Below are 19,314 nucleotides of genomic sequence, written 5' to 3'. Positions count from 1 at the left end.
ATCTGGCTTCCCAGCAGGTGACACTGTACGGTTAGGTCTCCACCCCAGCTCTGGGCCTGCAGCAGTATCAGCAACCATCTGCCCTCAGGCAGGAGGAGCTGGAGGCCTTGTATGACTGAAGGAGAGCCCATCCAGGAAGCCCTCTCAGGATGCCACAGCAACGTACTGCCCAGGCCGGGCCAAAGTCCAGGGCTTTGGCTCTGTTCCCCGTGACCAACGTCCCAGGGAAACGGTATCAGGAGGATGGTCACAGTGTCCATGTGAATTGTAGCAGCTCTGGAGACGGTGCATCCTAGCGGCTGGTCTGGATAGGTTTTTTTCCTTTACGGAGACCACTCTTGACTCTTAATGAGCTCACTGAATGGATTGGAAATTGTGTTCATTGTTCACTTTAAAAAATATCACAGCTTCTGGCTGTGGTTTAGTGAGTGGTCAGCAGGTGGCCAGTGGCCAGTCTTGCCACAGAGTGACATTTACATGCCTTCTAGGGGCTGGGGGGTGGGGTCAGTTGTCATCAGACACTTACGGTCTGGGTCCAGGTGGGCCTGGTCTTGAGCTCCAGCACCACCACCAGCCAGCTCAGTGGCTAGGTTTGCTATTTAACCTCTGTGGGCCCAGTTTTCTGATCTGTAAAGTGAGAATACTTCCTTCCGTGGGATGCTTCTGAGTGTCCAGGATGACCAGGGTAAAGTACTAGGGTTCATCAAATTATTTCAGTCATTACTGAGCTCCTGATCCCTGGGGCCCACCCCAGACAGGGCTGGCCCCACCCCAGGAGCTTACCCTCTGATCACGCCAAGGTCATTCCACTTTGGCCCTGAATAGGTAGGTTAGGTTCAGAGACCAGAATAGGTCTCTGAACCTATTATTCCCCTCCCTTTGAAAAAGAGCCCAGTGTAGGTAGGCCCAAGTGGTGGTGCAGCCACAGGAAGCACCAAGAGGCCAGGTTTTGTCAGTCCTGCCATCCGAAGAGTAAGGCTTCTGCCTCATGATCCCAAGTAACTGCTGGTGTTCTGCAGTCACATCCACACTCCAGCCAGCAGGAGAACGGGGGGAAGGACGGCACCTCCACACCCATGCTGATGGCCAGACTTAGTCACACAGCCACACCTGGCTACAGAACAGTTCCTGGGCTTCTTGCTCCTCAGGACTTCCCTACTGTTTCCTAAGCCTGAGGAGTCATCTGGGGGCGGGAGTAAGTGTTGATCCCTGTAGCCAGACTCCTTCAGTAGGTGAGTCAAGGAGGCCCTCCTCACTTTCCTGGAGGTGGGCACTGCCGGCCAGTCCAGTGTGCGCCCCCCTGCTGGACAGGCGCGCCAGGACACGTGTGGAAGCCCTGCTGCTCAGTCCCTGCCCAAGCACAGTTCAGCCTTCAGGGGCCAGTCTTCTGTGTCTGTGTAAGCCACACCCTCCCCATCCTCTCCAACACACAGACCGATGCGGGGGCTCAGTCAGACTTCACTTAACCCCGAGCTCATATTCTGGTGTTTCGCCAAGGACAATGTCAACTGTTGGCTGTACCTGTACTAGGTGGAGGGGCGGGAACTGGCCTGCACTCACATAGCCCCTGATCACAGACCTTGGTATTTTGGGAAACAGAGTGAGTTGACCACAGCTGTTCTGTGGACATGTTACCCTAGAAGGGATGGCCTTCCACAGGCATTTTGTACAGTGCATTTGGAGAGGGGGTTCCAGCCTGCCACCACCAGCTCAGCATCTGGTGATCTAGGTCTCCTGAAGGTACCAGGTGGGGCCTGCTCCCACGGTACTGGGTATGGTGCAGGAGGTCAGTCATGGCCAGAGCCTGGTGCTGGTTCCCTCTTGTACTGCCTAGAAACTGGTCCATCTCCTCCTGCCCATCCTCCCGCTGCCCATGCCAGCACTGAAAGGGCCTCAACTCTCCCTCGCACTCGGCTCCCTCCCTTCAGCCAGCACTGCTCACCAACCAGCTCTGTTAATGATGCACGTGGGGATCCTGGGTCAGAGAGGAAGGGTGACCCAGCTGACAGCCAGCCAGGTGCTCCCCCTGGTGAGCTGCACCTGCAGCCCTCTTCCTGTTACAGCCCCACCTAGGGCATTCGAGGGGAATCAGAGCCAAAATTCAGACTTGCATTTTTGTAAGGTGGTAAATCCTCCATCTGGATTCTGTGCTGGGTCATTTTACTGCACGAGCTACATTCCCCAGAGCTGGCCTAGTGCGCATGCACCCCTTTCCAAGACCCCCAAGAACAGTAGGACCGGGCTACTGGGTGCTGTCAGGCATGGGTCCTGGGGCCACCAGCACCTGGCTTAGAGTTGGCAGCAAGCAGTCCTGATGGGACTCTGCTCAGTAAGCTAACCACAGCAGGTCAGGCCATGGCTCCTGGTTCTGGCCACCCCTAAAGTTTGTCATTTCCTTCCTGTAATGTAGACCCAGGCCTTGGTGACAGCCCTGGCTGCCCTGGCCTGCTGTGCCCACAGGCCCTGGGGTGAGACAGTAATCAAGCAAGACTTTGGGGAGGCAGGTCTCCTGGCACACCAGCCCCAGCCAGCCCATGAGTGAGGGCTGGAGTGCTGTGGTCAGCTCTCACCCACCCAGCAAGTTCTTCTGAGTCCTCCCTCTGAATTCCCAGATACTTCTCAGAGTAGATCCTGGCCTCATGGTGTGGCCTCTGTCCCCACGAAGGGGGATTCGTGGACCCTAGGAGGCCAAAGTACACAACTGGGGTAGAAAGGGGCATGAGTACCCCACACAGAGCTTCCCTGACCAGTCTGGGACCACCCCCAAGATCACCCTCAGGAGGGAGAAAGGGGCTGGTCCTCCAAGGGCACTTCTTGTGACCCATGGCATCAATTTTCTTCCAATGACTGTGTATCCAGGAGTAATACAGCGGTATGTCGTTTTTTTGTTTTTTTTTTTAAAGACTTTATAATTCTGGCTGTAAATGACAGTGTCCTCACCCACAATTAGGGAGCTGCAGCTCTGTTGGCACTGGTTAGAAAAATCTGCCTTTATTTCAGGATGTGAGTTTACAGACTGGTGGGTTGGGCCCTCTTTCACAGAACCCCTGCCATGGGAGCCCACGGCCCAGGAAGCAGGTGAGTGGCAGTGAGCCTGCCACTCTGAGATGCCAGACAGCTGGCATGTTGTCATAGAGGATGAACATCACAAACCTGGCCCTTTCCTGTGGCCTCTGTGTACCCCAGCGCCCCGTACCAAGCAGCAGAGATGTTTCTATAATCCCCATTCCTTTATTTCAGTTATTTCAACAGCATGCATTCATTGTAGACAATGCAGAGATTTATAAAAATGTTAAAGTAACCCATTTAGGTGAATGGATGTTCCCCAGACTTTCAGCTTTGCTGTGAGTTTGAAAATGTTTATAATAAAATGCTAGAAAGAATCCATAACCTCACCATTCTGAGGCAGCCCCTTAATTGTACGCCTGCCTGCTGAGTAGCAGTCATGGAGTGCAGCTGGGGGATTGGCGAGGGCTCTTCCACGCATCTTCGCCTCCGAGAGGCTCTGCTCTGACACAGTGTGCAGTGGGCAGCTACGATCTCCTCCCTCCCTGACTTCCATGTGTCCTGGGTAGCTAACGTGCAGCCAACATTCTGCAGTGGCTTCGCCGCATCCCAGCCCTTCTTGTTAGGGCACAGAGCTAAAGCCCTACCGGCCCCTCTCCCAGCCACAGGGTCCTGTGCATTCACCCAGCTCTGCCTGAGCCAGTTTCAAAGTCTGGTTTCTGGTCAGAGCCCTGGGCTGCCGGGGGAGGGTCGGGAGTGGGTGGGTTCAGGCATGGGGTTCAGATCAAACCCATACTCTCAGGGCAGAAAAAGGAAGATAAAGCCTCCTCTGGCCACTGGTGTTATCCGTGGGAGGGGCAAGAAGGCAGGGCTTTATTGCCAGCAACTTCCAGTGCAACAGGGCAGGTGTGGGCTTTGGCTTTTGACCATTCACTTCACCCCTGTGAGCCCAGCTGTCACATAACTGATAAAGTGAGCTATACAGAGATGGTTGTGGGCTGACTGGCCTGATGCCCACGGGCAGGTGGCAAGAGGGGGAATGACTTCTGAGGACAGTGAAAAGGTGCCATCACCCTGATCCAAAAACCCCAGAGCAGAGCAGGACCTGAGCAGGAGCTGCCTCTCGGCTGCCACCCACTTGCCCCCCACTTCCTCCTCCAGGATGGTACTCAAAGCTCATTTGCTGGTCCTTGCAGAATTTTCTGTGTGCTATGTTGTCAACAAAGCAGGGCTTCCAGACCAGAGGTAGAGCTGTCCTATAAAAACTCAGACTTAAAACTTTAGAGTCGGCCACTGCCTGACAGCAGTGTCTGGACCCAGGAACGAGAAACTCTCCTTGCCCACTAGGATCTTACACGATTGTGAGATGCACTAAACTGTGCACACAAAAATGGCAGAGCCAGCTAAGTGCACAGAAAGCGCTAACCCTGAGTCATCAAACACAAAAATGCATGGTACAGGCAGTAAATCCTGTGGGCTGTCAGGAGTGATTGCAGCCCATGCGGACTAGAATTACTTCACAGCATAAAATTTCTTTGAAGTCCTGCGTTTTATCTTTGAAATCCATGTGCATGCTGCACTCCATGCCGTTACCATTTGAGCTGGTTTTTTTCTGACAGATGAACAAGGCCCTTCTTGGTCTGGCCCTGCCTGCACCTTGAGCCTCCACTGTCTCCCTCCTCAAGTCACTCACCATCTCTGAGAAGCCCCCCGACCCTGCCCCCATTTGGGAGTAGTGCCCCTCCAAGGGCCCTCCACCCTCCCATTTGTCACCTCCCACTGTCCTTGTGGGTCCCACGCCACCCAGCCCAGAGCACTTGGACACTGAATAACAGAGCCATATCCCTCTTCTAAGCCTGGAATTTGTCCTCTATGAAAGGGGAGACGGGCCTGCCCCCCTGGGCTGTGCCTAGCAGACTGTGAGCCTCAGTAACCATGGCGGCCCTTGCTGGTGTGAGGGACATAGGGGCATTGCCAGTTTGTGTCTTTGCTGTGCAGGGCACTGACTGGATGAGTGGCGGTGAGCACCTCCTGTGCTTTAGGCCTCAGAGAAGATGTGGGCAGGGCTTCCTCGTCACCCCTCTAGTTCCAGTACGTGCTCTGTTTGGGGGTGATAGTGCTGTCAGCCCTGCTCCCTCGCCATAGGCAGGAGGGTCTGGGCAACTTCCCGGGCCTGTCCCAGGGCAGAGCAGGCAGCTGTGCTCTATAGAGACCTGTCCTGGAGGTCAGGGTACCATGGCCACCCACTTAGGCCAGCACATGGTTTAGGGCTGTGCCAGAAACTTGCCACCCCAAAAGAGCATAACTTGCCAGCCAAGTCACCAAACAAGGTCCCTGCATTGGGACTGACAGCACTGAAGGGGAGCCCCAAGAGTGGAGCTGACCCTGTTTGTACCCTAAGGCCCTCCTGGTCGGGAAGCTAACCACCAACTGGATGCTCCAGCTTGGGAGAAGTTGTGGTTCCTTCCTAGAAAGGCCACAGAGCAGCCAGCCCACTGATGCATGGTTAGCTCGCAAGCCAGAGGCAGCCCCCACTGGCCTGGAAAACTGGCCGCCCTCACCATCCCCAAAGTTGATGCCTACAGGGTACTCCAGGAACTTCCCCTACCCCCTACTCTCTGTGGCAGTGTTAACAGGTGGGGGGCAGGGGGGATGCAGGCAGAGGGAGCATGGGAGCAAAGATAGAGGGGACTAGTACACTTTGGGGAACTGAGCCTCCTTCTTTGGCAGAAATGCTATTTCACCTGCAAAGCCAGCAAGGGAGAATCTTGGGGTTTGTTTTGTTAAACTTTTTTAAACTGCTATTTTATCACAGTGTTTTATAAACATACAAAGGAATTTGCATAGCATTTGCAAGAAACAAAACAAAAAACAAGCCCCCACACCCCAGTTGCCTGCCTTAAGAAGGACATTTATCACTGCCCTGGAAGCCGCCATGAACTTAGCACCCCTCCCAGCCCAGCACACACTGAGGCCGACTTCTGCCTTGAATTTTTGTATCACCTCATCACCTTTTTTTAAAAAAAAAAATAATTTTGACATCTATGTGTGCATCATTAAATAGTACTTTCTTTGGCTGTGTTTATATTTGGAAACTATAAACAGTATCATACTCTTAAATTTTTTTAATTTGCCTTTTCTTTGCAACATCTTATTCGTCAGATTGACCAGAGTTTTTGTAAACAGTTCGTCCATTTGTATTGCTGGGCAGTATTCCACAGCTGCTTCTGTACCCGGGCCACTGTGGCAGAGGTTAGGGGCTGTCACCAACAGTGCAGCTAGGGACAGTCTTTCCCATACCTTCCAGCATGCTGCAACAGGGTTTTCCTGGGTCCTGTGCCTGTGAGAGGCATCTTGGGTCCCAGGATATGTGTGTACCTTCAGCCTTCCAGTGAAGACACTCCATAACAGCTGTCCCCAATTCACGTTGCATGAGCAGGTGTTGAAGGTAGCATTGCCCTGCTTCTGTTTTGCCTGTCTGGTGGATATCACGTTGGGGCTCAGTGTGCCATTTTCTCAATGACTAATGAAGGGAAGCATTTTTCCATACGCTTTTTGGCCAGTTTCCTCCTTGCTACATTTTTAATATTTTAGTTAAAATGGTCTACACATGGGCGCCTGGGTGGCTCAGTGGGTTAAAGCCTCTGCCTTCGGCTCAGATCTCAGGGTCCTGGGATCGAGGCTCGCATCGGGCTCGCATCGGGCTCCCTTCTCAGCGGGGAGCCTGCTTCCCCCTCTCTCTCTATCTGCCTCTCTGTCTACTTGTGATTTCTCTCTGTCAAATAGATAAATAAAATCTTTAAAAAAATAAAAATAAATAAAATAAAATAGTCTACATATAGGCTTCAGGACAAACAGTTCCAAGAGGCTTATAGTAAAAACCAACAATCTGCTTTTGCTTTCCATCCTCCCCAGATTATCACTTGAAGCTCTCTTCAGTATTCTTCACATATTTACTTCTGTATTTCTAAATAATTTATGGTGCTATTTCTTGATTTACTGATTTAAACATTATCTGTTTGCTTTATGTTTTGGTAGATGAAAATTAAATGTTCCTAAGCTTTTGCACATCCTTCTCCGTAGCCCACCCATACTCCAAGTAGAGTGAAAAGCTTGAGTTTTTATTAAATCAATAGTCACTGTTGACATTATGATGTCTCTAAAAGCATTATTTACTTCCTTTGCCTAATTGAATGCTTTGTTTTCTTTTTTATATTACTTCTTTTTTCCTAGAATTAATGTTAGCCCAATTTCTTTTACTTCCTCTGTGTTTCATCTTCATAATTTATTCCAAGTGAATTTTTTTCCACAAATGTTCTGTTACAGCAGGTAATCTGTCCATGCCCCTTTTTCCTGGAACCCCTGCTCGTCTCCTCCTGGGAGACCCAGTGGGGTGTACAATTTTACCTTCTCAATCTCTCTCTGGATTGGAGTGCCTATCTCCCATGCTAAACTTTTTGTTGTTACTATTTACTGTATAAGATACCTAGTCCAATGTCTTTCTAAAATAAGATTATAGAAAATAAAGGTCTCCAGTCTCCCCTCATGTTTGCTTGATGGTTTGGTGGGGTCTGACATGTCACTGGTCGTTTTCCCTCAGCATTTTGAAGCCATTATTTGTATTATTTGAAGCCACTGATTTGTCGCATATGGTATTGCCACAAAGTGGGTCCCTTTCTGACAACCAGTCCTCTGCATGTGTTCTGTTTTTCTGTGCAGGTACTGTATGGGTCATCTTTCTTTTAATCCTGGGTCTGGTCCCCACATTCACTTGCTGGGCACTTGGGGAGCCATTTCAGTCTAAGTGAATTATATACTCCAATTCTCATTATTTCCTCATCTCCTCCCCTCTGCTTCCATACTTCCCTTTTTCTGGAAGCCTTGTCATTTGGCATTTGGACCACCTGAATGGACAGATCCTGCTGGAGAGTGATAGGCAGAAAGCCCCTGTTTGAGAGGGACCCCAGATTTCAGTGCAAGAAGAACTTTGCTCTGGAGCAGGGTCTCTATTAGCCTGGTGGCAGCTGTCTGGACACGAGAAGGCAGGTGCTGGAGATACCAGTGAGGGTGCACACTGTTGTTTGGCCCCTGCCAAACACTCATATGCCTGAGTCATGAGCCCCTTGGCACCTTCACAGAATGTACATCAGGTCACATCTTGGGCAGGAAGCTGCCTGATCTGGGGTGTGGTCGGTCATCTGTGGGGGGGGCGTGGGGGTTCTTCTGCCCCACACTGCACTCTCTCTTCATTTCTGGACAGGGCCCCCATTCCCTGTTTCACCCAACAATAAACCAGAACATAAATAGCCAGTGTGTCCCAGCAGAGATCAGAGGGAGGGAGATGGGAGCAGGACTCCTGGGCAGAGGATGGCCGGGGTACAGGCCTGTAGCCAGAGTGCCTGCTGTGTCATGGCAGCAGTGAGAGTGAGGACCAGGGTGGACAAGGTGGAAGTGGGCGTCAGGCTCACAGAGGACAGCAGACTCTGGGTGTGCGCCTCTGCAGGGGCTCTCACACTGTCCAGACAAGAGCTGGGGAGTGGCCAGGGCTGCTGGCCCCTTGAGCAGATGCAGAATCTGCCTGAGCACTTTTTCTCCACCACAAGCCATGTCTGGGAGGACAGAATGGAGGAAGGGGACACGCCGCTCAGGGCATGGCAGTGTCATGATGTCACAATCGTGTGGCACAGAGAAGGTGTCACATACTCCATCCTGATGCCCTTCTGAGTTATCCTAGCACAGTGAGCCTCTGTTCCTGTCCACCTGGGCCAGCACCCAGGGGTGCAGCAAGGAGAGAAGCGACTCCACTTCACACGGGCATGTGGTGCCCACGGTGCCATGGGGTCAGCGTGAGCCTGAGGTTCAGGGGAAGTCAGCTTCTCCAGCTTCCCCAGACAGCGCAAACAGGAATCCCCAAAGACTGGAAGACTCGTGTGCATCTTCTGGAACCTCCAGATACACGAGCACATGCTGTACCCTTGGAGACCCCTCAGTGACCCCACCCATGGGGCCCTAAGCCCTCCACCACCCTGGCATCTCTGCCGGAATCAGCCCAGCTATCTCACCAGCCACAGGGCAGCTTGTACCACAGGCTTTGAAGAAGCAGCCTGAACTCCTCCTGCCTCATGACTTACTGTGTGACCCTGGGGAGGTCACACACCCTCTCAGGCTAGGAGCAGAGGAACTTGAAAAGCAGGTAGGCCTGCCTCAGTGGCCAGGATTCCCATCAGTTGTGGCTGGCCAGATGGCAGCTGTAGGTCACTGCATCACCTTAGCTGTCTGACCAAAGTCAGTACAACAGGAGAGACTCACAGGCAAGGGCTTCAGAGACGACCACACCTGGAGGCACCAGCAGTGAGAGAACTGATGGCCCTGTTCCCATCACAGGGACCAATGAGGGTGTAGGAGAAGCTAAGGCTCCACCAAGCCTGTCCCCATGGTAGGATGGAGGTGAGTGCTGACACAGGACCTCAGCCTGAAGACTGGGGGGCACACACTGAGAGGGGTGCCTGTGCTCTGTACGCACAATGTGTTCTTGCCCTCAGAGGTCACCTTGGCGCCATGTTGAACTCCATCTGGCCTTGAGTGGCACCAAGTAGACAAGCCTCTCTGCAATGGACACCTCAAACGCTGCCTGTCTGTGCTCAGGAGGAACTACCAGGCTAGCCCATTTCCATGTGAGTGGTCAGGACCCCACAGGAGTGGAGGAAGTCCAGGTAACCCTCAGCCTCCACGTGGGGCCTAAGGGCACATGCAGGACCCAACAGAGCAGTCCACAGACACCTGCATTTGGGGCTGCCTCTGTTCATAGACATGTTTCCGGGTGCTTCCCTGTGTGTCTAGGCCTCTTCAGAAGCACTTGACATGGTCAGGATTTATCAGTGTCTTCTACTGCATTTCTAGAAAGTTGACCCTTAAATGAACTGACCACATTTGAGGGCTTTCTCACTGAGCCAGAGTCTGCAGAGGAGAGCTGCGCCGTGGGGGGGGGGGGGGGGGGGGGGGGGAGTGTCCTCCACAAGGGGCTGAGGTGCTGTGTGAGGTGACCTCCCTGAGGCACCTTCTGTCCTGGCTCCTCTGACTATTACAGTCTTGACCCTGGGGAGTCATGTTGGACTGCTTAGCACACACGCGGGGAGTCATGTTGGACTGCTTAGCACACACGCAGGAGCTGGCTTCCTTCCTGCCCACTCCCTTCCCTGAGGGAGGCTCTGGTCAAGGGAGCTGAGAGGTCAGTGTAAAGTTATGGCTGTGAAAGAAGCCTGAGGGGGTGTCGTGTCTGCAGCATGAGGATCTCCTGGGAGGTGGCCCTGCCTGAGTTCTGAAGGGTGAGCCAGAGTCAGCTGATGAAGCAGAGAGGGAAGAGAATACAGCTTGTGCCAGGGCCCTGGAGTCTCTCCCCAGGAGCCAGCAAGAGGGTCAAAAGGAGGTCTGCCAGTCACTGAGTGCCTGGGAGGGTGCAGGTGGACCGTTGCGCATCTTCCAAGGGCAGCAAGAGGCACTGAGTGCGTTCCACAGGAGCTGGGGTCAGGCGTGGGACACAGGGAGCTGGAACGTGAGCTGCCTGCAGAGGCCCGAAGCGAGTGGAATGGTCAGGTCCGTGAGGGGGCTGGGGCACCGTACATGGGAAAGGCACTTCAGAGTGAACCAGGGCCTGAGGCAGAGACCACAGAGTGGAACCCAGGCATCAGGGAGGAATTGGCAGTCAGGATCTCTACTCCCTGCTGAGAAAGTGGCCCCGACCCCACTGCCCAGGTGCTCTCCACTGCCTTGTCCCCTTGCCCTACCGCCGGGGTGACAAAGCCCCAGCCCCTGGAAGCCACAGGGAATGTCAGGTGGCTACCTGCTGCCCTGTCTCCTCAGCAGTCTGCATGGAAGGACCCGCCTTGCCCACTGCCACCCCTCACCCCCGCCCCAAGCCTTCGACTGGTTTCCCCTCTGGCCAGGCTCTGTTTGGGGGATCCCAAGGCCCCTAAGGAAGGTGCTCCAGCGCTGCCCCCCTGCAGTTTCCTAGATGTTTTTCCCTCAGCCTGGGGTGGCCCGTAGTGGTTCCCCACCACCTTTTGCCAGTCGCCATGCCTGTGCCCCAGGGCCCCCTGGGAGATGTGCAATCAGATCAGCACATTGTCAGCAGCCCTCAAGGAGCTTTGCATCCCTGGGGCTCTCCCAGAGGCTGGAGTGAAGGGTAGTAGATTAGTTGGGTGCTCTTTTTGGGCCTCAGTGAGGAGGGGGTGCTGTGGATGTGCTTTCACACTGCTGACCGGGGGTGGAGGGGGGCACTTCCTTCCTGGAGCTTCCCCAGCCCTAGAGGAGAGGCTTCCAAGAATAACCTCTCTGGCATTGACCCACAGCCACCAGGCCCGTCACAGGAACATCTGGCAGCCGCCCCACTGCCCACTGTGTCCTGGTGCCATCAGGCCAGTCATCCTGCTGGGCAGGGACATGAGTCATCTGGGTGCCTGTCATATAGAGAGTCATTTCTGCCATGGTACGGATGCCCCTTGCATACAGCAGGGAGAGTGGCATCTGGAGGGATCCCTGACTTCCTGCAGTGGAAGCAGTTCCTAGAAGACAAGATAGTAATTGATGGGTCACCCGGTGGGGGAGGGGGGGTGGTCCCGGATTGGGTGGTCTACTGGCACCCCTCCCCCGCTGGAGCAGGAGGTGGCATGGGCCTCCTGGAGGCCCCAAGTAGGCCTGCACATGCAGCCTGGGACTGTGAGTGACTTGTGCTGAGTGGCCCCTTGAGTAGCACCTAGCCGGCCACTGTGAGCAGCTCTTAAACCCCTGGTTCCAGATGGCATTGGCTCTGGGGCCCCGTATTCTGCAACCCCACAGGGCAAAGACAGGGTGTTCTTCCTGAGGAGGGTGAAAACAGGAGGGCACCCTTATGGTTCAGGAGAAGACCCTGGGCCGGGGTTCAGGAGGCACTGAGGCCTGAGGGACAACACCATGACCATCATGGCTGGCCAGCACGAGCATGGCCATGTGCCCTTTGGAGGTTCAGTCACATCTCAGATCCTGGGTTTCTCATTCAAAAGTGGCTGTTAGGAGGACATAACGGTTGGTATGAGAGGTGCCTAGGATCCCCCCAGGATACACCCAAAGCAGTCAGCTTTGGGACTCTGGCCTCCTCTACCCTTCATCCCCATGGTCCCCAGGTACTCCACACAGTCCCCCTCTGTGTCCTTACCTTACCACCTGTCCCCGTCTCATTCCAGGAAGTTCTACTACATCACCCTGCTGAGAGACCCCGTGTCCCGCTACCTGAGCGAGTGGCGGCACGTGCAGCGGGGGGCCACATGGAAGACGTCTCTGCACATGTGTGATGGGCGCACACCCACACCTGAGGAGCTGCCACCCTGCTACGAGGGCACAGACTGGTCGGGCTGCACGCTGCAGGAGTTCATGGACTGCCCGTACAACCTGGCCAACAACCGCCAGGTGCGCATGCTGGCCGACTTGAGCCTGGTGGGCTGCTACAACCTGTCCTTCATCCCTGAGGGTAAGCGGGCCCAGCTGCTGCTGGAGAGCGCCAAGAAGAACCTGCGGGGCATGGCCTTCTTCGGCCTGACGGAGTTCCAGCGCAAGACGCAGTACCTGTTCGAGCGGACGTTCAACCTCAAGTTCATCCGGCCCTTCATGCAGTACAATAGCACGCGGGCGGGTGGCGTGGAGGTGGACGAGGACACCATCCGGCGCATCGAGGAGCTGAACGATCTGGACATGCAGCTCTACGACTACGCCAAGGACCTCTTCCAGCAGCGCTACCAGTACAAGCGGCAGCTGGAGCGCAGGGAGCAGCGCCTCAAGAGCCGGGAGGAGCGTCTGCTGCACCGCGCCAAGGAGGCGCTGCCGCGGGAGGACACCGAGGAGCCCGGCCGTGTGCCCACCGAGGACTACATGAGCCACATCATCGAGAAGTGGTAGTGGTGGCCAGCCATGGGGGATGCCCCCTTGGGGGCGGGGGGTGGGATGGGGAGCTGAAACCAGACAGAGAACCCACGCAGACCTCTGCTGGGAAGAGGGTCCCAGGTGCGCTCACCAGGAGGCAGATACGTGCTGAACAAGGATGACGAGTGGGACGTGTCGCCAGCGGGGCTAGTTTTCACTGCTCCTCCCAGACCACCATGTGAGGAGTCAACCAGTGCAACCCTCCAGAAGGGGGCTATGCTTGAGGGGCGCCCCAGGCAAGGGCCGCAGGCAGGTGGCGTCCGTGTTTTCCCGGCCTCCACTCACTCACAGTGGCCGAAGTTCTGAAGACAAGAAAAAGCAGAGTGGAGACAACACTCACCCCGCCAGGATCGCGTCCTACACCCACTGTGCACCCCTGCTTGCTCTCTCCCCACTGCAGGCCAGCAGCGGCCTGACACCAGCTCTAGATACCCTCCCAGGCTCGGGCCACCCAGGCAGTCCCTTGGTCCCTGGTCCCTGGGCACACAGGCAGCCCCTTGAGGTGTCCTCAGGAGTGGAGCTCCTAGCTCACCCATCTTCAATGGTCAGAGCCCACCTCACCTAAAGCCGAGAAGACTATAGTCCTTCCCTCCTTGGGAAGCCCACTCTCTCTGGCCCAAGGTAGAAACACATAGTCTAGCTTTACGCTTTGGGTCAGGAGATCAAAGCACACCTCTGGAGCCCCTCCCCCCCATTTCCCACAGTCCTCAGGCTGAGGAAGGCTGCAGGGAGATAGGCCCACATGCCCTGCCCCCCATTCTGAGGGCAGAGTGCATCCCAGGAGTGGGAAGTCTGTGTCCAAGGATGCTGCCACCTGTGTCCAAGCACCACCCCCCTTGCCTTTGGGGATGCCTTTGAGGATGGTATGGCTAGCCATACCAACCACACAGGAGGAGAATTTCCCCTGCCTCATATACCTTTCTGACCCTCTGAGATACAGTAGACTGTCCCTGGGCCCCGGGATCATACCCTTTTCCCACAACCCCATGTGCAAAAGTACAATCAAGCCTCCACTGGCTAGAACACAGCAAACTGTACCTGCTGCTCATGAACCATATCTTGGGGCTTTGGTGGTTCTATATGGCCAGGAGAGGGGCCTCAGACTTTCAGATTTTCAACTAGAGTTGGAAGAAATGCTCTCGGTGGCTTCCTAGTACCCAGATACACAGCCCTTCCCACCCCAGGCTCTCCCTGCATTGCCCTTTGCCCGCCCCCTGCCCACCAGCAGGTCAGACCCTATTCCTGACAGCCCTACAGTTTGGAGAAGCCATGTTCCATATCCGTTGTAGACCCTTCCTCCGTGCCCTACCCCTCTTGTGCTCTAGGAAGTCAGGCCACTGTCTCCTGTGGGGGTGTTTTTCCCACATGAGGCCCAAAACCTGGATTCTGGGGAGCAGAGTGTGAGTCCCACGCCCAAGGTAGTTGAGTGCCCTGTCTCTCCAGGAGAGGACCCACACGTGCCTGCAGGCACAAAGGTGGTGAGGGCCAGGGCTAGCATGTTGGAGGGCGGCAGCCTCGCGGGCAGATTCTACCAGGGGCCTTCCTCCCTGCCCCAGGTTGTCTTCAGCCATCACAACTGTCCCACCAGAGAGGTGTGGAAGCAGGGAACCTTCTATAGCACAAGAAATGCTAATGTGTTGTCAAATGAGGTAGCCACCAAGAGGAAGCAGCCTCTGATCTTTGCCTGCCTGCGGTGGGATGGTGACCATACCTCCTGCTTCCTACAACGACCACTTCATCTTGTAGTCCCAGGGCAGTGGTCCGCAGCCTGGAATAGGCACCATGCTCACCCAGCCTGGGACCACTGCCAGAGTGGGTGCATCATGCTGAGCAGGCAAGCATCCAGGAGATACAGTGGTTCTCTTGGGGTAGTGAAGGTCAGCATGGGGGATCCATTCCAACACTCATCCTTTGAGATGGGCATGCTCCAGGGAGGAGGGTGGGACACGTTCATGAGAACTTGGGGGTCTCGCACAAGCACATCAGGTGCTGGGGGCTTTCTGTGGCCTCCATCGAGAGGTGGTCATTTTCAGGGCATACATGGAAAGCTCGGCCGTGTTCTGCCCCAGTCCCTGGGCACCTGGCCCTCCTCAAGGTGGGTTTCCTGTGTATGTAGGCTTGGGTGTAGGATCTGTTCTGTACATATTGGAATGTTTTAACTTATGATCCGTTGTCCCAGTTCACACGGAAACACGGGTCTCTCCTTGGTTTATTTGCTGCATCTGGAAACCGGTCCCATCCGGGGCCAGCACTCAGGCTGAGGTGCCCAGAGACAGCAGCAGCTGCCAGTGCCCCGAGGCCCTTCGGGCCTCCAGTCCAGCACCTCCACTCAGGCCACCTCTGTGGAGGTGAAGGTTCCTCGTGCCTGCAGCATCTCAACCGATGCTGTCACCTGCTGGGGCTCCACAGAAGGGGCAACTCACCCAGGGGCTCTGCCTAGGGCCACAAGGACAGAGGCAGCACGCAGTGAGCAAACAGCCCACTCCCCACACAGACCTGCAGCATACCCTCCTGGAGGAGGAACTAGGGACAGCAGAACTGTCCGAGCAATGAGTCTGTGACCTTGTTGGGAACTGGAAGTGTTTAACTTGAACCCAGGAGCATTTAAAGCTTTATTTATTTATAGCTTCTTATTAAAAAAAAAAAAATGTTGAGAAGAAATCTTTTGGTTATTCATATAAGACAAGTTGGTGATGGAAAAGCAAGTCATAATCATCTAATTGTTTTTGTCTAGGTCAAGAATGAATGTTAGCAGATGAAATAAACCCTTGACAAGGAGTGTGGGTTTGCTGTGGTCTGTGGTGACAGCCATCCGTTCAGCATCGTGTGGCCAGACCTTCAGGGTTTGATTTTCAAAGGGAGCATCTGAGCAGAGGGATGGAAGCGGTGGCGGGGGCCCTCCCTCGGGAGTAGGCAGACCCCGAAGGAGGCATTCACGCACTTTTCCACTTACACAATGCTTTGTGAAAGGCAGCTGTCCTCACCCCAAAGCTCAATTTGGTAATAGTCCACAGCCGCACCTGAAAACAGGACCCCAGCTCAAAGTCAGGCTGAGGAACCAGACACCATGTGCTTCTCGGTGACCTCTTTCTCAACTTTTAATTTGGAAAGATCACAAACGACAAAGCAAAAGAACACCAACCCTGAGCCTAGATTTGCTTTAATTAACATTCTGTCCTTTTTCACTGTCCTGCACTCACACTTGTTCTGTGTACACATGTGCACACATGAGCCCAGACACAGGTGTCCACACTCTTACATACATTCAGACGCACAATTTTCTGAAATATTTGAAAATAAGTTGCAATCCTCAGAATACTTCTAACCACAGCACACTATAGCTCCTAAGAAATGACATTCTGCTATAAAACTCAACCCATTATCATCTCCCCAAATTTAACATAAATTCACTAAAATCAGCTAATGTACAGTCCATTTCTACAGCTCCCCATTGTCCCCACAATATCTTCAGGCCGGACTGCTGAGCCGAGGGCTGTGCTGTCCTGCCGCTCCCGTCTCCTTTCCCCCGCGCTGTCCCACCCTGCACCACCCACTTTTTCGTTTCTTAGCGCTGACATTTTAACATAGACCAGTTGTCTCTTAATAAACATTGTTCTGGCCACTAACTGATGGATTTTAGTTCTCCTGATGAGACAGGGAGGGAGAGCCCGTGCTTAACTTCTGGGTTTTGATGCGACTACAGGGCTGGTAAAAAGCAGCTCACTGCCTTTTCTTCAGGGAACTGGATCTGTTCTGCTCAGAGCAGGGAGCTAGCTGTCACTGGATGGTGCTAGGTCCAGGGGCCGGAGTGCACCAACTTTGCATTTCCGCGAGGGTCTTGGAAGACCCAGCAGGCTGTCGGTTCCCAGTGACTTCACCTACAAGACTCTAGGAAAGCCATGTTGGAGGTTGTCGTTCAGACCTCAAGGCCTTCCCCCCGCCTCCCAGATTCTGTATCTGGACACTCTTCCTCCATCCTGTCCAAGTAGAGGGAGGGATGAGGGGGAAGGGCAGGGTAGCGGAGGCTTCCCTGGCCCCAGAGGAGCCCCTGAGCAGCTGAGGGGTGGAACAGAAACCCAGGAGACGGGGATCACCGCTGATTCCGACAGCAGTCCCAGGACACAAAGGTGGCCGCTGCCTCGTTGCTAGAAATGTCCCATGTAGGGGAGACGGTGAGGGACAGACACAGCTGAGCCTTAAAACCCCAACCTTCAGATCCAAACAGAGCGTTCTTGACCATCTGAATCTGTGAGGGAGCATCTCTTTAGTAACAGAGCCCTACAAGAGAGCCCTTCCAGTGGAACCCCAGTGTGGAAAGACTTGTGTGGCATGCCATACCCCCGTACCCCCAAAACCCATGGCCCCCACACCCTTGCCCCCAGCTTTGGCCTTCTCTGAACACTTCATCTGGAGCCTGCGGCTTGATTTGCCCATCAGGGAACACAGGATGGAAGTGACCTCCATTTCCTGGCAGTGCCACTGCGCTCCAGGACCAGGGTCCTGATGAGAGACAAAGACAGAGTCAGTCCCGAGAATACCTTCCCGTGAAGAAAAAAGTTTTCATCTTCCTACTTCTGTTTATGTTAGAGGCCCCTTGGGGTGCCTGGGTGGCTCAGTTGGTTAAGCATCCGACTTCTGATTTCAGCTCAGGTTATGATCTCAGGGTCGTGGGATCAAGGCCCTAGTGGGGCTTGCTTGGAGTCTGCTTAAGATCCTTTCTGTCCTCCTCTCCCTTTGCCCCTCTCCCTCCACCCCCCTAGCACTGCTATCTCTCTCTCTCTCTGTGAAAAAAAGAAAGAATACATAAAAATAAAGTTGGAGACCCCTCTTAAGCCTTCCTGACCCTGAAGCTGGGGAGGCTCCTAGGTCCTGCCCAGCCCCTTACGCCCTCCCTGTACACAGCAGTAGCCTCCCCTGTGTGACGCAGCAAGTAGACAGCATCTACCCACTGTGGACCCCGCCCCTCCCTCACTGCTGAGCGAGCTCCTCTGATCTCTGGATTTGGACCAGCACCCTTCCTCATCATGGCCAGTGGCCACTCAGCCCCATCCAGCCCACATCTGCTTTCCCTGCTGTCCCCTCTTCACTCCCAACACTCCTACAGGGACCAACAACTGCCACTTTCTGGGGCAGGCCTGCTACTAACTTGGTTTCCCTGGATCCTCACCCCAAAAACCTTCTACCAGTCACTTGTCCTCACACGGTGCTCTGTGTAGCTCCAATTCTCTTCCTGGAGAAAAGTTGTCCCTACTCACCCCACCTGGGCATCGTCCCCTTTACAATGGCACAGGAAGGAGTCCGTCCTCCACCCCCCATGCTCCCAGCCCAGAATACACAGGCTCCCTGGGGGCCAAAGGTCAATACAACACCATGGGAATGGCAGCCCACAGTCCCCTCCTGGGAGTACACACTGGTCTCAGGGACCTCCAAGCCTAGGAGGCCTCCAGAGGAAGCCCATGTGCATTGATGTCTTGGGGACCCTTTGCCCTGCATCCCCTTCTGGCTGACCAGCCCACCCCCCACCACAAGCTCTTGCCCTAGTGCACTGGGGTGGGCACCCAGCCCTCTTGACAAGACCTAGCTGGAAGTGTTTCACTGCCATGGCCCAGGAGACCCCCTGCTACAAGGAGCTGGTCTTGGCTCTTCTCCCTGCTGTGGCAGCAGAGAAACCTACAGCCTGTTGTCAGATCAGGGTTTGGATTCCAGCTGGACCACTGACCTGCCCTCAGCCCCTCTCCACGCAATGGGAAGGTTGCTTCCAGAGGAAAAGCCAGACTCAGGCAGGGCACATCTCAGACTGGGCCCTTATCTCCAGCTCCAGCTCTGACCCAGAACATGCCACTGGGGAGGGTGCAGACTCCTGACCCTTCCCACCACCAGCTTGATCACACTCTCCATGCCGCCCTCCATAGAGCAAAGCCACAAGGGCCCCAGCCTGTAGGCACACCTAAGACCTGTTTTCTCCTTTCCCTTTTTTTTCCTCAAAGGACTGTGACAATTTTCCAGGTCCCCTGCCCACCCACCCCATCCATCCCCACCTGGTCAGCTCCATCTTGTTTACCATTCCTAGAAGTTGGGTGGGTCCCCCAGCCTGCCATCTCTCCCTGCCTTTCCAGGCTCCACACCGGCTGGACCTCTCCTTTCCTTCCATTTCCAGTACAGCCCACCCAGTCCTGGGGACTCCTTGGCTGTGGCTCTAGGCTTCAGACAGAAACCAGTCTCCTGGGCAGGCCCAGGAGAGGAATTTACGTGGCACTGCCCAAACGTGCCCCAAAACATGCTCTTTGTAAAGAAACTGTTCACATCCTGACTTCTTCACGTCTCCATTCCCTCTAACATGGGTTTAATTTTTTTTTT

General features: G+C 54.5%; 1 protein-coding gene across 1 annotated transcript in view; it reads left to right on the top strand.

Moving 5' to 3' along the window:
• The window catches only part of HS6ST1 (heparan sulfate 6-O-sulfotransferase 1), a 44,289-nt gene extending 28,553 nt beyond the window's left edge, over positions 1–15,736 (top strand). Inside the window, exon 2 of the mRNA XM_032354025.1 lies at positions 12,225–15,736. Coding sequence (XP_032209916.1) covers positions 12,225–12,933 — 709 coding nt within the window. The 3' untranslated portion in view covers positions 12,934–15,736. The remainder of the gene's footprint in view (positions 1–12,224) is intronic.
• Positions 15,737–19,314: the final 3,578 nt, after the last annotated feature.

Source organism: Mustela erminea, chromosome 8 (assembly GCF_009829155.1).
Source record: "Mustela erminea isolate mMusErm1 chromosome 8, mMusErm1.Pri, whole genome shotgun sequence".
Taxonomy (NCBI): domain Eukaryota; kingdom Metazoa; phylum Chordata; class Mammalia; order Carnivora; family Mustelidae; genus Mustela; species Mustela erminea.
The sequence above is the reverse complement of the archived record's forward strand: the minus strand, read 5'-3'. Positions and strand labels throughout refer to the sequence as shown.